Raw genomic sequence first — 15,198 nt, 5'->3', positions numbered from 1 at the left:
GCTTTCAGACACACACTGACGTCCAGAAACATTCCTAAAATGATCCAAATGGCCACCAATACCTGCTTTTCTATAGTCTTTGACGATCTTTAGAAATCACTGCAGACAGTGGCTGATATATGATGCAAATCTTTGAAAACATAAATAAGTTAGACCACCACTTAATTAGATAATAACCAGCCGATGCAGATTATTTTAAAAACTCATCTGGGTTTAAATAAATACTCAATTAATTAAATGTTACCTTTTTTTTTTTTTTAATCATCATAAAAGGAACATAAAAGGCTCCAAACGTGATTAAATAATAAGGAGAAATGTTTCACACTTATTTATTCAGTGTTGAGTTGAAATGGTCCATCGATCATCCGTCACAGCTGGTGTCTGCATCAGTGTCAAACCTCAGTGTGCTTTCCCCGTTACTAACAACATCACATAATGTGATTTTGGAATTTAATTCGGAAAGGAAGTGTGGTGGTGGTGCGCTGGAGGGAGCCGCTGCATCTGTGACCATGGTGACACTCAGCCAATCAGGTACAGAAACATTTGAAGATCGGTCGCAGGGCAGGGGAGGAGCATCTCCAAACCAAGTGCATGAACCCACTGCTGCCCTCTCTGTTCTTTAAGTCCTCCTTCATCTCTGTTTCCCTCTGCCCCCCTCCCAGCCTCAGCCAACACCCCTCTGCCCCCCCTTCCATCACCCACTCTCTCTCCTCCCTGAAAGTATGATGCTGATGGCGGCTGCATCCATGTGACCAGATTAAGTTACACTTCCACCCCACTGGGCGTCAATCAGACAGCATTCGCCCATTATCAGATTTGAGGCATTTCACAAGCCAAACACCCCCCCCACACACACACACACACACACACTCTCTGCAGAGACTGACACACACAGCTCCTCACTTTCCCTTAGCAACAAGCTCCAGCCTTGCACTGCAGTTCACATGGTCACCATGTTAAAAAGAAAAAGACTAAACAGTAAAATGTAAATGGACTTCACCAACATGCACATGCATGCACATGCATGAGTCAGTAAAATATGTTTCCAGGTTTTTAGGGGAAGTGCAAACCAGCATGAGTCAGCATCTTTTTCTTTTCTCGCTGGGATGACAACAGCTACTTTCATTTCATGGATTAGAGGATTTGGAAAGGCTCACAAACCTGAACGAGGTGCAAGCAATTAACCTTTGGGTCCGGAGCTGATAGTGCTGAGCTGAAATGTCAGCTTGTGTCTGTGGAAATACAACCCTGTTCACCGCGGTCAAATATTAACTGGGGGAAAAAAGGCCGACCGCAGAATCTGCAAGATGAAGCTGTCACATCGAGCAGGGTCCACACACAACCTTCACTGTGCAGAACATGAACATTTAACTGCTGGAAGGTATATTTATGTTTATGGGTGTTTCTATGGTTCTACGAGCAAATCACTAGGTCGTTTCAGAGAGTTACAAGGGTCTGAAAATGACAGCAGAGATACCATAGACTTATTTTTCTTACTGAGAAATTATTATTTTTCTTTTATATAACCCAATAAAGTCAAGAAATAAAGAGAAATCTTAGCTATGATCTCCTGGGTGAATGCTCAGAAAGTCAGAAACAAAGACCTTGATAAAAAAAAAAAAGGATGATGCAATTACCAGCTTCCTGAATAGTTCTTTTTCAGTCACGACTCAGCTGTGAATCTAAAGCTCCGTCAACACTAACTTTCAGTCCGTCTCAAAACAGAAATGTAGTTCTTTTTTCACTATTATTACTTGTTAGTAGTATTTACTGGAACTAAGGAAACAACTGCTTCCTGTTTACACCAATCCATGCATACTCATTGTACATAAATGGTCATGTGATTCACATATGTATGCAGGTCTTTAGCATGGATGAAAGACCAAAAAACCCAGAGAAGTCATTTGCTTCTAGTCAAAGGCCACAGAACCACGTTGAGTGACTCCCAGACCCCTAACAGTCTGGTCTGGGAGTCCAGCCTGGGTACTGCCCCCCCTCACCCTGTGATTCTGTGCCAAAACTGGACTCTGATACACAACTTTCTCCACAGGCCGTGTCTGTGTCCCACGATCAAAGAGTGAGACGACAGTCAAGCCAGTGGGACGAGGATGACAGAGCTACGCCAAGATCTGTTACCAACACAACCACCAATAACAAGGCAGAACAGGATGTGATGGATTCTGTGTGACAGAAAACTGAGATGGAAGGTGCCCAATAAATGAAATCTGGCTCTAAATGTCAAATGACCTGCCAGCGCTCTGACAGCATCCATTTGTTTTGTTCAGCTGCTGACAGGTTTGGAAGGAAGGAAATACCGACGACTCTTCAGAAGAGAAATGACGTTTCTTTCATGGGACGAGTGTCAAATTCATCTCCTACTAGTTATTCATACCAGTCATTGTCAGACAAAGAGTCTTTCTGTTCAAATATGAGGCTTTTCTGTCACTGTACAGCCAACGATTACATTCTTACACCTGGGATGATAACATCTTTGTACCATTGCAGACCAACTCAGTTCTGCACACCACAGACACACATGAGCTCACCTTTTCAAAAGAAAATGATGTTACTGATTTAAATAACTGTCCAATTTGCAAATTTAAAATTTAATACGTTTTAACTTCGGCACAATGTTAATTTCAAACATGTTGCAATTGCACATTTTCTACAGAAAGAAAAATACATGTCCTATGATTTACAAAAAAATAGAAATAAATGTTTTTTTAAGTTCAGTTTTTCTGCATTTATTAATTAATAATTAAGCAAAGACCCAACAGGATTATTCATGGTCACATATTGGAGCATACTGTGGGTTTCTTGGAAACATGGTGCACTGAGGGCTGAAGCAGAGACTTAGCTGGCAGCTGACAGCTAAACCCCCAGCTAATGACTAATCCTGCCCTTATACCTTCAGCGTGATTGGTTCGAGCAAATTACACAAGCTCCCGTTCCCTGTGTGCTGCAAAGGTGGTTGAAGGGGGCGGGGCAGAGAGAAAAAAAACACCTGTAGAGTGTTGATGGAAAATGGTCTTTTAAAAAAAATAAACTGATTTACTGCTTTGACCTGAGAAACCGTGATGTACATTGTGAATATTTTGTTACAATCTAAAATGAAAGATATAAAAGTTTTTCTATTGCTAATCCATGCAGCCAGTGGCTGATACACACTTTTTGGGGGTTATGTACAGAACTGTGCAAAATCTCAAGGCAGCATTGTTGTTTTTATGTCCGTCAAATTCTGAGATCATTGGCATTTTGATTGGAATAAAGTTGTTCTTATATATTAGCGAGCTATCGATGAGTTAAACTCATGCAACATGTGATGTTCAAGCTTCTCTTAGATAAACCTGCCGTAATAGACCTTTTTTACGACATGAAATAGTAGCACAATTACAGGTTTTACATGTTTAAGATGAACCCATGTGCAACTTAATATTATAGTGACAAAAGTCTTCTTTAGTATCGCCTATAAATTTGGTACAAAATGACCGGTAACAGAAAACTCAAAAACAACTGTTTTTAACCTGTAAATATTAATACTGCACTGGATATATGGTATTGTATGCTAGTAATTAGCTCATCAGCCAGCACCAACTACATTATAGGTCATTTTCCACTAGCACAACACGGTTATTTTAAGTTTCCATTAGTGACAGTACCAGGTACCTGATCTGACGAGGTTCTGAGACGAGCTGAGCTGATACTATACATGACGTTGTTAAACTGCTGGTCACAGGAAGAGGCGCGTTCAAGACGTCCGACACAAGAATCAAGCCAATCAACGCCGAACTGTAGATCAGGTAAAACGACTTCACAATCCTAAAAACAATCTCACAAACAATTTCTAAGGAAAAGTCTAAAATCTCATCATTTAACAGAGTCTGTTGAATCACAACATCACAAACCCTGTCGCTGTATTTCAGTTCTGTGACTGAGCTTCAGACACTGAGGAGGAAGTACTGAACAAATCTTTTTTAATGAACTGATTCTAATGATTCAGTTACACTGAACTGAACAACTGCTTCACAAGTCACGAGTCACCAGTCTTGTATTCAGTACTTAAAAGTGATACTTGAGCAAAAGTGTAGTACTACTGTACTTAAGTATCAAAAGTAATTTTCTGATATAAAACGTACTTAAGTATTAGAAGTAAAAGTAAAAGTATTTAAACAAAGTGTTACTATCTACAGACAGGAATAATTGGATGCAGATCTGGGTAACAACTATGTGTTGTAGTGAAGTAAATGTAGTGGAGTAAAAGTAAAAGTTGTCAAGAATACAAATAACTAATAATTAAAAAGTACAGATATGTGAAAATTCTACTTAAGCACCAACTCAATCAACCACAACAGCGACACTGTATCCATTCACCTCACAGTTAAAGGAATCAGGGTGTTCATGTGTTTCTATTTATTTATTTATGCACGTATGTTAGTGCTGGGCAGTATAACTGTATTTTTTTATGAATGAGTCCTGTGTGTGTGTGTGAGTGGTTGCGATAGAAAGGTACAGGACAACTACTCTGTCAACAGTTTGTTAACGTATCTCCATTCACGATCATCCCCATTATAATTCTTCTTATAAATCTTTAATCGTCCCATTCTGATGAGTCCTGACTGTCCTGTAGACTGAAGTGAGGGGGGTTTGATGGGCATGACGGGACAGAACCACAGGGAGACTGATGGCAGGCCTGATGTTATTGATGTTACGCCATATAAAATGCGGAGACACTGGGGCTCTTGGTACAAAGTAACACAATGGTCAGTAAGGCATGAATCACTACAGCAGAGCAGCTGACTATAGAACAAGAGAGGAGGAGGAGGAGGAGGAGGAGGAGGAAGAAAGGACGGGCTGTGGTTTTAGGAGAGGTGTGAAGTGTCACAGGGTTTTAGTACAGAGGAACACTAGAGGGACAATAGAGAACAATGAAACCACAGTAGGTAGACTTGACAGCTGTGGTTACAGTGGAGAGGTGGTGGTTCTGTTCTGAAAGACACTCACCTGTCTGCACAGACACTCACCTGTCTGCACAGACACTCACCTGTCTGCACAGACACTCACCTGTCTGCACAGACATGAGAACACACACATGCCACAACTCTCTGTTCACAGAGTGAATGTTAATGTCAAGTGCAGTGAAGTGAAGGTCACATCCCTCTTTCTACTCTCACTCTGAATCAGTCACAGACTCTTTTTGATGCTGAAAGTTGACTGAAAACAATCACCAACACAAAACCTTAACAGCAGCAACACGAGCACTTTACACAACTAGGACCATGAGTTCCTCTTAAAAAACAACAGTAGACAAACTCTAAAGACCAGCAGTGTTAGAGTATAATGTTTACAACTCCTGGACAGAAGAAATATTTATAGATCCTTTATCTAAAAGTGTTCTCTACCTATATATACACACCACTGTAGTTCCACAGCAACTGTGAAATCATGGTGGATTTAACAAAAACACAGCAGCAAACCCGCATGTACTTCTCTGCATCCTCAACTGTATATAAATGAAATCAATATACAGTATAGTTGGATACTTTAATACACAGAGCATCATGTTTTTTTTTAGAGTCAGGTTTAATTCAAGATCATTTTCTACCATTTTCTGTTTTCAGCGTGCTTTGACCCGTCATCACACTGACACTATTTTAGAACGTAATATTTTAGTATTTACAGATGGTACAAATATAATAGTGTGAACATAAACAAGCACGACAATTTAAGTGCAATTTAATGTGCAAATAATAATGATGTGCATATGAATCACAAGTATTTTATTAAGTGAAAACATATCTAAAATGCAAATGAAAAACTACGGTTTAATACAAACCTAAAGAGTAGTAAAATATAAGCATAAATGTTGCTTTAAAACATCATTTTAAAACTACATCCAAGTCCAGTAACTTTATCAATATACAGTAAATATCCACTGACAATAACTGACTAATAATCATATGAAGACCGTCAGCGCAACTCGACTGTTGTCGTGACTGGAGATGAAAACCAGACCCATGATCTACTAACACCTGTTCCACTTCAGTCTCAACACGTCCACATTCACTAAGAGCAGAAACACAGCTACTTACAATGTAATGTGGGCTCCTCAGGTATGAAAACATGGTCCGAAATCTAAAGATGAGTCTGGCCGGGGCTGACAGGGATCGGGTCTTGAGCAGCTACGTGGATGTGGTAACAATGGTGGCAACGGTAAAAACCTCACCGCATCCAGACTGTCGTCAGAACAGGAGAGCGGAGGCCTCAGCGGCTGATTAGAGCATCTTAAGAGATCTATTTTGAGCCATAGGGCTCTCCTTAAATAGGAGCACTCATTAGCTGAACGACCTGAGCCTCTCACAAACACAGGGAGCGATGGAGGGAGGAGAGCAACAGAACATACAGAGCCAAATGAGAAAGCGACGGAGCAGATTGACGGGTGGCCGTGCCCAAAATTCACCCGTTGGGTCATAAAAAGTCAGAGTTCATGATCCCAGGGTCACACAGACCTGTGGTTCACACGCTCCAGTTACACCGAGCAGTGAAAGCTGCATCAGTGAAGTAAGATGCAAACAAATGTGACAGCTCCATCCCAGGCAGTGACAGAAGCGGCTCGACAAAAGCCATTTAAAAACTTGTTTTACACGACAAGCCTCAATCATCAAACTGCCAAAATCCACAGTATTTCCCTAGCGCTGGAATAGGATTATCTAGATTAGATTTTTGGAGTTTTCTGTTAAATCTGTGACCAGCTGGAAGCAAAAGCATGGTGATCACAGCTGCTCTTGGTGCCCACTGTCAATGCTTCATCCAAGTCTGTCAACACAAAGGTCAGCCAAACACACACGAGCATGGTAACAGATTAGAGGCATTATCTACCTCGTTAGTCAGACGGCAGACTGGCGGCTCACTTTTGTTTTCTGTTGTGATGAGCAAGGTGAAAGTGTGTCCGGTCTAATGTGGCAGAAACACATGGTGCCGACACACAGACACACACACACAAAAAACAAATACAGCCATCTGACTGCCGTACAGTATATAAGCAGCAGCAGCAGCATATCCGTTATATCAGCCAACACTTAAAAAGTGAGGTAGATGTTGTGCACCAGAATGCCAAAACTCTCAGGGACAGGCTAATGAGAGAGCACTTACACTCATCACCAAAGACACCGAGGATGGCAGTGATACATCACTGCTCTCAGACACACTCAACGCGAGGGGAACCCACAGATGATGGATCCTGCTTGTACAGCGATCTCTTCATAATAATTCCCTTCCTGGTTGGCAGCTAAGGGGAAGCGAGGGGAAAGTCACTTATAACGATGGTTGAGGTTTTTTCCACTTACTGATGTGTATGTAATGCCTTGTGTGTGGGTTAGGGCAGTTGAATAGCTACGTAACTTATTGAAGACATAAGTAACGTAGCTATTTTACGTTATATCCTATAAGTATATGCTACATAAATAGCGCAACAGTGGTTCCCCTACCATTACATTAGGGGGTGCCCCATTCCACCACTACTACTGGTGTATTGAATGGTTCAGTATGTGTATGTGCTATTACGGAGGATAACGTACTACCAGTGAGAACAGAGCGGCAGCACCTTGGAGCCTCCAAGCACTCCAGCTGCTGCACAACAGGGCATTAACCCAGTGAATCAGGTTAATTGAAAATCAAACACTCAGCAAGGAGGGCTTTTATCTTGCACTGCCATTTCTGCTTAAAGGTACAGCTACAAAATAAGGAAGACAATGGAAACCTGAGGTATGAGTCAGTAGCTATGTTTACATGGACACAAATAATCAGAATAAAAGTCTGTATGTATATATATATATATATATATATATATATATATATATATATATATATATATATATATATATATATATATATAGATATAGTATAGGGAGTAACGGTTGACTTGTCCTACGATCCATAGCCAGCAGGGCGGCTCTTCTCTGTGTGCCCCATCTTTTACTACAGTGTTCACCCAGCAACAGAAGCCCCACTGTAAAGCCATTGTTCTGTTCCCTGCCTCGTCATCTCTACTGTCACAGTCACATGCTTGAAGTGCATCATCAGCTGGCCCCTGGTCTGTATGCCACACTGAAACCATGACCACATGTTGATCTGTCAACCACGTGCTGCCATGTAATACAATGACTAAAAACACAGACTCATTTTTACTCAGATGTGACATACACTGTTTCCATTTAGTTTAAGAAGTAACAATGTATTGGCATGACAAAGTAAAATGGATTCATTATAACAACGATTAAAGGTATCCAGGTAGGCACAAATGCACATGCACTTTCCCAGGCTGTAGTATCACCCCGTGGAAAGCCTTTTTCTCTCTCGTCCCCTGGGTGACCCATAAAAGAGTCTTTGAGGGTAATTGATTGTCACAGAGCTGCTTCTGTAGAAAGCAATTCAATATCCACTGGGCCAGTCTTGTCACATTTGTAAGAATGGTGCCATTGTTTTGTCGAGCCAGCGATGGCACGTAAAGGCAACTCACGTCTGCCAAACCGTCCACTGTCCAGTGACAGAATGGGACAGTAACACAGGATACTCAGTAACCCTGGGCCATGAGGTGGATCCTGTAACACCAAGTATGGAGGCACAACACTGATGTTTATTTCTGGCATTGAAAATACAATTTGGCATTGTTGAAAATGTTGTACTGACACAAAAACAAGTACTTGCATTGAAAAATGTTCAATTGAAAAATAAAAAAATGGATATTTAAAAAAATACAATTTTATTTGGATGTTTTTTTTATATTACAGAGGTTTTTTAGTGTCGGTCTTTTTCAACTAACTGGCAAACGGTGCCCGTTGCTATGGATGCAGCTCCGATGAGGCGGATGACTACAGTCAATCCATGGTAACAAGTCCAGTACAATAGTTTTTAATTCATGTTTTGTGTCAAATAACTGATTTCTTTATCAAGTCGCCGTGTAATAACCTTCAATGTGATGCAGGACCCCTCCTGTCGGGGTTCATTTCACTATAATGACCGACTCATTGCACATTAATCAAAAAAAGTTAGGCTTAAAATGTCCTAATTTAATTCCAGCAGACATGTTAGTGTCCCGACTCAAACAAAGCCTGTTTAACACATCTGAAGCACCAGTACCGAGTAGTGGCTGCAGTCTGATTAGGATTAGGATGTCGCCATGGTTTCAAATGCCTACACAATAGTGGCTCAAGAGGCTGAGGGACTGGCTGGCAGATCAATAACAACCCTGTCCACTAACTCCCAGAAGGGGGTCCTAACCAGGGCCACAGAGCAGCTATCTAACCCCAAATCTCTTAAAAAGACAGATTACTCGCCTTTCAATTACCACCACAGGCAACAAGAAAAGCAGAAATAATGATAGACAGCCTTTAATAGTGAATTATGAGACAAAGAAATGCTCTCAAAAAAAAGGGTGAACAACAATCAGAGTTAAGAGTTAGTTCAATATTAAACATATTGGGATATGTTGGTGCTGGATGAACCTGAGATTAAATGAGGGAAGGATGGGGTTTAACCCAGGAATGTACTGTATGCAACCCCATAATCTAGATTGTAAGACGTGGAGATGGGGGTTGTGGTGTGTTCAGGCTCGGTCTGACCTAAAAGCCCCTCTGTCCCACAGTTGCTGGTGCATGAAGCTTATCCAGTGAAGCCTTTAACACTTTTTAAATGGTAATCGTACTCTGGCCTGATTTGTCTATGAAGTAAATCCACACTTAACAATGTTCTTGTCGCGGCACTTTGAACAGAAGGAAAACAAGATGGAAGATCCACACGTAAGCAAACTATACCAATGGATCAAGTCCAGTGACCATTGATCAGTTCAAACCTGCAGTCTTTGTCATTGATAAAGGTCGCAAGAAACAATTACATTAAACTTTTTTTTATCTATAAATAGAAAATACTACATTTAATACAGACATAAAGTAACATTTCTGACCAGTTTAATCTGCATGTGGCCACTCGGGACAGACACACAACACTGTTAGGTATGTCTGTCTGAGCTGATAGTTTATAGGACTGGAGTGAAATAAGTCTTTATTATTAGAACACATTTAGTTTATGCAACCTCGACAGTGTCTGGTCTCCAACTCAGACAAAACAGAGCAGGAAAAGCAGAACATGTCCAGCTAATTATAATTTAATCGTGTTATTGAATAATTTGTAGCATTCTGTATAATATGGTTCCAGGTTTGAAGAGCTGGTGTATTAACATGTTAATGCTTCACAAAATGGGGGAAGGAATGTACAGAAGATGTACAGAAATTGTAATAAAGCAATTTCTGTGTATATATATATATATATATATATATATATATATACACACACACATACATACATACAGTATATATAAATATATTTATTTATAGATTTCTTCTTCATTGTCATTCAACTTCAAAAATAGGTGATTAACCAGCCAATGAGGTGACAGAGGCACCAGATCATGAACAGACACTGGGAGTGGCTCTCTGCTGGTCTTGGATGAACACTGATCAGCCTCCTGGTGTCTCTGTTAATACTGGGGAGCTATTTGTGGTCTGCGTTGCAGAAATGTAAAGAGGCATGCACTGAATCCCCAAAAGGCAAGTGACCCATCTGAGTGCAATTATAGGAAGCCTGCTGGCGCTGTTAAAATTGGATTTGCAGGGTGAACTGACTGTTTGGGTACAGAATCCAGACTGATACACAGAGGGACAGTGGATTCTCTCTTTGTGCCCCGGTTGTTTTTGTGTAGCATCTCTGTTCAGTGACAGCTGCTGGTGGAAAGTTCTGAGGACAAAAACAGACTTTCTGGAAAGTCTGTTCAGTGATTGTTGGAAAAAAAAAAAAAGAAAGAAAAAAGGATAGTGCTGTTTTTGGACTCACCACATCTTCAACTACACAATAGATAATCCACAAATCCAGACTAATAATGTAACACTTTATCCACTAACACATTCTAAATAATATAATATAATAGTTTTAAAACCCAGTCCTGGGACAAACATGGATTTATTTAAAGTAAAACAGGGCAAAATTTTTACCTTAACAAAAATCCATCATAGTTAATTTACTTTTATAATGCCTCTGATTTAGGACAAAGCACTAGGTCCAAGTGCCCACGTAGTGGTAGTATACGTCTTTTTTTTTTTTTTTTTACAGCATGTTGCCTGTGCTGTGTAGCATTTATGTACAAGTTAGGATTTACAGATCCAGTAGTTTCTCGGCCACTATTGGACCGATAACGATACTGAATATCGTATTGGCTCATCCCTACCCATTTGTCCCAGTGTTTGACTTGGTTACTATTTGATTTCTTCCAAAAGTGGGCGCAGTTTCACGCAGAACAAACTTTGGTAAGCAGAAAAGCAGAAATATTCATCTTTAATCTTATCTTTCAGGACCCTATGCAGTCAAAATACCTGCACAGGTGAAAAAAAGCCATTCCAATGCTCTGCTAACTATAAATCCCTTTGGATTCAGTGATAATAGGAGAAAGTCTGTTGTTCTTGACCTGTCCATTCCACCAAAGCAAGAGGCCGCTGCAGGGAAAATGACTCGCAGCTGTTTAAAAAGCTCCAGACACGACCAGCGTCAGTTATGTAACCAGACAATGAGCATCACTACAAACACAGACCTATGTGGATAACACAAGAGCAGCCACACACATGTGCCCTACACCTTATCAAATACTATCAGTCTTAATGTTGTCAAGGCCAATGATTCAGTGAGTTAGAGAAACAAAAAAAGGTTCTAGCCAGGCGTGGAAGGGAAGGAGCCACAGAGCAGAGAGAGGAAGGACAATAACATAAATCACTGCGCTATCAAAAGCATAAGAGCTCTGTGTTCTTCTGGGTACATGTTGTCCCAGTCCACCACGACACAGCAGCGAGTCGGGCCCAGAGACAGTGAATGCCATGGGATAGAGCCGTGAGCAAGCGACAGGCGACAGGTGACAGGTGACGTTTACCTGTCATCCACGGTGTTGATAAACTCTACACTGCTGCATAAGTTTCTGGACCGGAGATAACGACAGACGACGTGTCTGGACTTTTTCGGCAACATTCTTTATTTTCAGAAATGTTGATGCAGCTTTTTTGGCTTCATTCAAATCACTTACAGTAATGACTGCTGGTAATAGGTCGTTTCTCAAATCTAAATCAAGACCGTCATTGACCTACACTGCTTCCACTCTCACATCCGTGGGTCATGGCACATTTTCTGCCCGTCTTTTAACCAGTTTAAAGTTAGTACAACTAGTCGACAGGCTACTAGTCTTGGAATGTTTGTATACACAATGAAAGGGTCTATAATGGACCTGATGTTTTATTTGTATTTTCTAATTATTTGGAGTTTCAAGTTCTTCTAATCTGCCGTAATAATGAATTTAAATGAAAATACATCAAGTGAAGGGCTTTTCTCAGCAATTTTTAGACGAGATTAAAAAAGAGATTCATTAGATTCATTAATTACACTTCATAATTCATTAATTCCTCAATTCTTTAATGGCTTGACAGCACTGGTTATTAACCGGGTTATTGTAAATCAAAGGGTTAGTTAAACAGACAGGAACCAGCATGGACATGGAGGCTTGTTCTCAATGAAAACATGGCTGCCGGTGCGTTTGTTTACCCTGTCGTATTATCTCATGTTTCACATTCGATATCAGCTCATGTTTAATGTGAGATAACTGAAAACACACACTTTGAAGAGGGTTAAGCAGACATTTTTTGGACTTTGCCTGTTGCCTGACTCGGTGAGTGTGTGTGTGTGTGTAGGCACTGTGGCAGGAATGTCAAGTATGCACTGGAAAACAAGCCGGGGCCTCTTTTGCAGCTGGTTTTGGAGTAAGACTCTTAGCAGAGGCATAGCAACAGATTACAGGGCACAACATGCAGGAGGCGGCTTCACTTCAACAGCACTGCCTGCACTCGTGTGCCATTATGTAACACAAGCGTGCACTTCCAAGAAAATGGAAAGAAAACAAAAAGAAACTAGAAATGATCACGTCCTAGGACCCTCACGTGGTACAGACAGACTTCCTCACCAGCCAATAAGCTGTATATGAACAATACACACATTATGCTCCACGTGGGATTTAACTCACGTCACTGGATAATAATGATCTAATTCACTGGATTCTAACTGCAGTAAATGCAGTGCCGGATACTTTTTTAAAATGCATATGGGATTCCCAGCCCCCCCCCCCCCCCCCCCCCCACCCACACACACACACACAGCAGTCAATTTAAATATACTGCTAAGCCAGTAATGCACATGTACATGTACCTTTGTTCTGTTACACAAACCAACAAATCAAATCAACAGAGAAGAGGCAGAAGCTTCACAGAGGTGAAGGAAACAACATCCATGACCCGTTCACCTCTTCACAGATGCTCAGACTCTCCTCCATCTTTAATGGTGACTTTACAACTCTTTCAAATCAATCATCTCACCGACCTGAGGTTCACAGCTCACCGGCTACAACTAATCTCAAAATTCACCCAAACATGAAAGCACATCTGTCCAGCCTCATGGCTCCATCAGGGGCCATGTCCCTGGTACTTTGTCCCCACCGCTCCTTACACACTCACACCTCCCCCATCCTCTCTACTCCTCCCCCATCCTCTCCACTCCTCCCCTTTCCATCTTCAGGCACGGACAGCCAGTGGGAGGACCACACAACAGGTTGAAGGCAGACAGGCCTGGACTCGGCCGCTTCCCTTTGTTTTTAAACCTTTAAGAATCTGTCCGGATACATTTACAAGCCGGTTCTATGTGAATCCTTCACGTAAGGCTCTTAGGACATTTCTGTGAAACGAGATGTGACGTTTGAAGATGGTTTATTTAAGCAGAGAGACCAATCCAGCTTGAAATCTCAGGGTAAATACAACCGAGGACCATCTGCAAAAACCAGATGATCAGATTGACCAGAAGTGTAAACTGCTAGTTTTAAGTGATCTACACTTTGGCTTGAATTCTGTGTGGGACGTCTGACCAATCATCACGTAGTACCTACTCAGCACGCTTTTGGAACCTCGCCTGAGCAGGTACTAAAAATAGTAGCTGGTACCTTGTTTCTGTAGTGTGATAGTGTGAAATAAAATAAAGGCTGGGTTATGGAGGGGGCGGAGCTCTCAGCATCCCGCTGGTTCCAAAAATACAAAGCCACAGACACAAACACCTCCTGGGCCATCACAGCTTCCCCCACGGTGACACATCTCAAAGAAGAAAAACAGCAACACACACACACACACACACACACACCCCACAGAGCAGAGTTCATTCACTCATTCAGTCACTGTGAAAAAGCTTCCCATCAAACAGATTAGTCTCAGGAAACAACAATTCTGAAGAAGATGAGTAAAAGGATTCCAGAAAGTCAAAATAACTTTCTGGTGTGGTGGTGATGCAGCCTCAGAGAAACCTGATCTGTTTCCACACGAAGCAGCAGACTCGGAATCAAACGCTCTGCCACATTCTTCTCGGACAAAATAAACAACATTTGCAAACTTCTTGAGATGTGAGGGAAATAAGTTTTACGTCTCGAATACCTACAGAGCACGGAAGCATAGAACTGTGGAGACAATCTGCAGTTTAATATGTTTCTGCGTCTTTTTACACTTTCAAAATAATAACATTATGCTGTCACGCAAGGATGAGATTTAACATATGAACTGTTTTCATCATCTAAGTATTACATACATTCTTTTAATTGACTTATTTCTACTGTTCTATGCCAAAGTGTCAAAATTAGAATGATTAAAATGAAATGATTAGTTTAGCCCTAATCCATGTCTCTCTCTTTCCTCTGAAATTGTTTGCTAAATTAAAGAAAATACTACTAACGAAAAAGTCCCTAATCCCTAATCTCCACACTCAAACCCTACAGAGCTCACATTTTACCTGCTAAGAGGAGAATATGTATCCATATTTAAGAACAATAACATTGACAATAAATCCCTGGTCTGAATTGCCTCCATCCTTCCCAGAGCTGCAACCTCCATCAGAGTGAATATGACTCAGCTGTGTGAGCAGAAGTGCTGCCAGGTATCTACATGACACTGCATTCAAATACTCTTTCAAAACAAACAAGTATAAAATCAATCACTTTTCTTTAAATCACTATATCAGACTTTTAAAAAAAAAGAATCTCGCATCAATCAGTCCAAGTTAAACAATGCAGCATTGTCACACAAT

At 40.9% G+C, this 15,198-nt stretch overlaps 1 protein-coding gene across 7 annotated transcripts in view; it reads right to left on the bottom strand.

Annotated features, from left to right (window-relative positions):
• Positions 1-15,198, bottom strand: part of arhgap12b (Rho GTPase activating protein 12b) — a 36,544-nt gene that overhangs the window by 14,180 nt on the left and 7,166 nt on the right. Inside the window, exon 1 of one of the 7 annotated variants that reach the window (XM_058637428.1) lies at positions 6,090-6,187. The exons of the other annotated variants lie outside the window; for them this stretch is intronic. Coding sequence (XP_058493411.1) covers positions 6,090-6,122 — 33 coding nt within the window. The 5' untranslated portion in view covers positions 6,123-6,187. Of the gene's footprint in view, positions 1-6,089; positions 6,188-15,198 lie in introns of those variants that run through there. 7 annotated transcript variants of the gene reach the window in all.

Source organism: Solea solea, chromosome 1 (genome assembly GCF_958295425.1).
Source record: "Solea solea chromosome 1, fSolSol10.1, whole genome shotgun sequence".
Classification (NCBI taxonomy): Eukaryota; Metazoa; Chordata; class Actinopteri; order Pleuronectiformes; family Soleidae; genus Solea; species Solea solea.
This window is presented reverse-complemented; position numbering and strand designations above follow the sequence as displayed.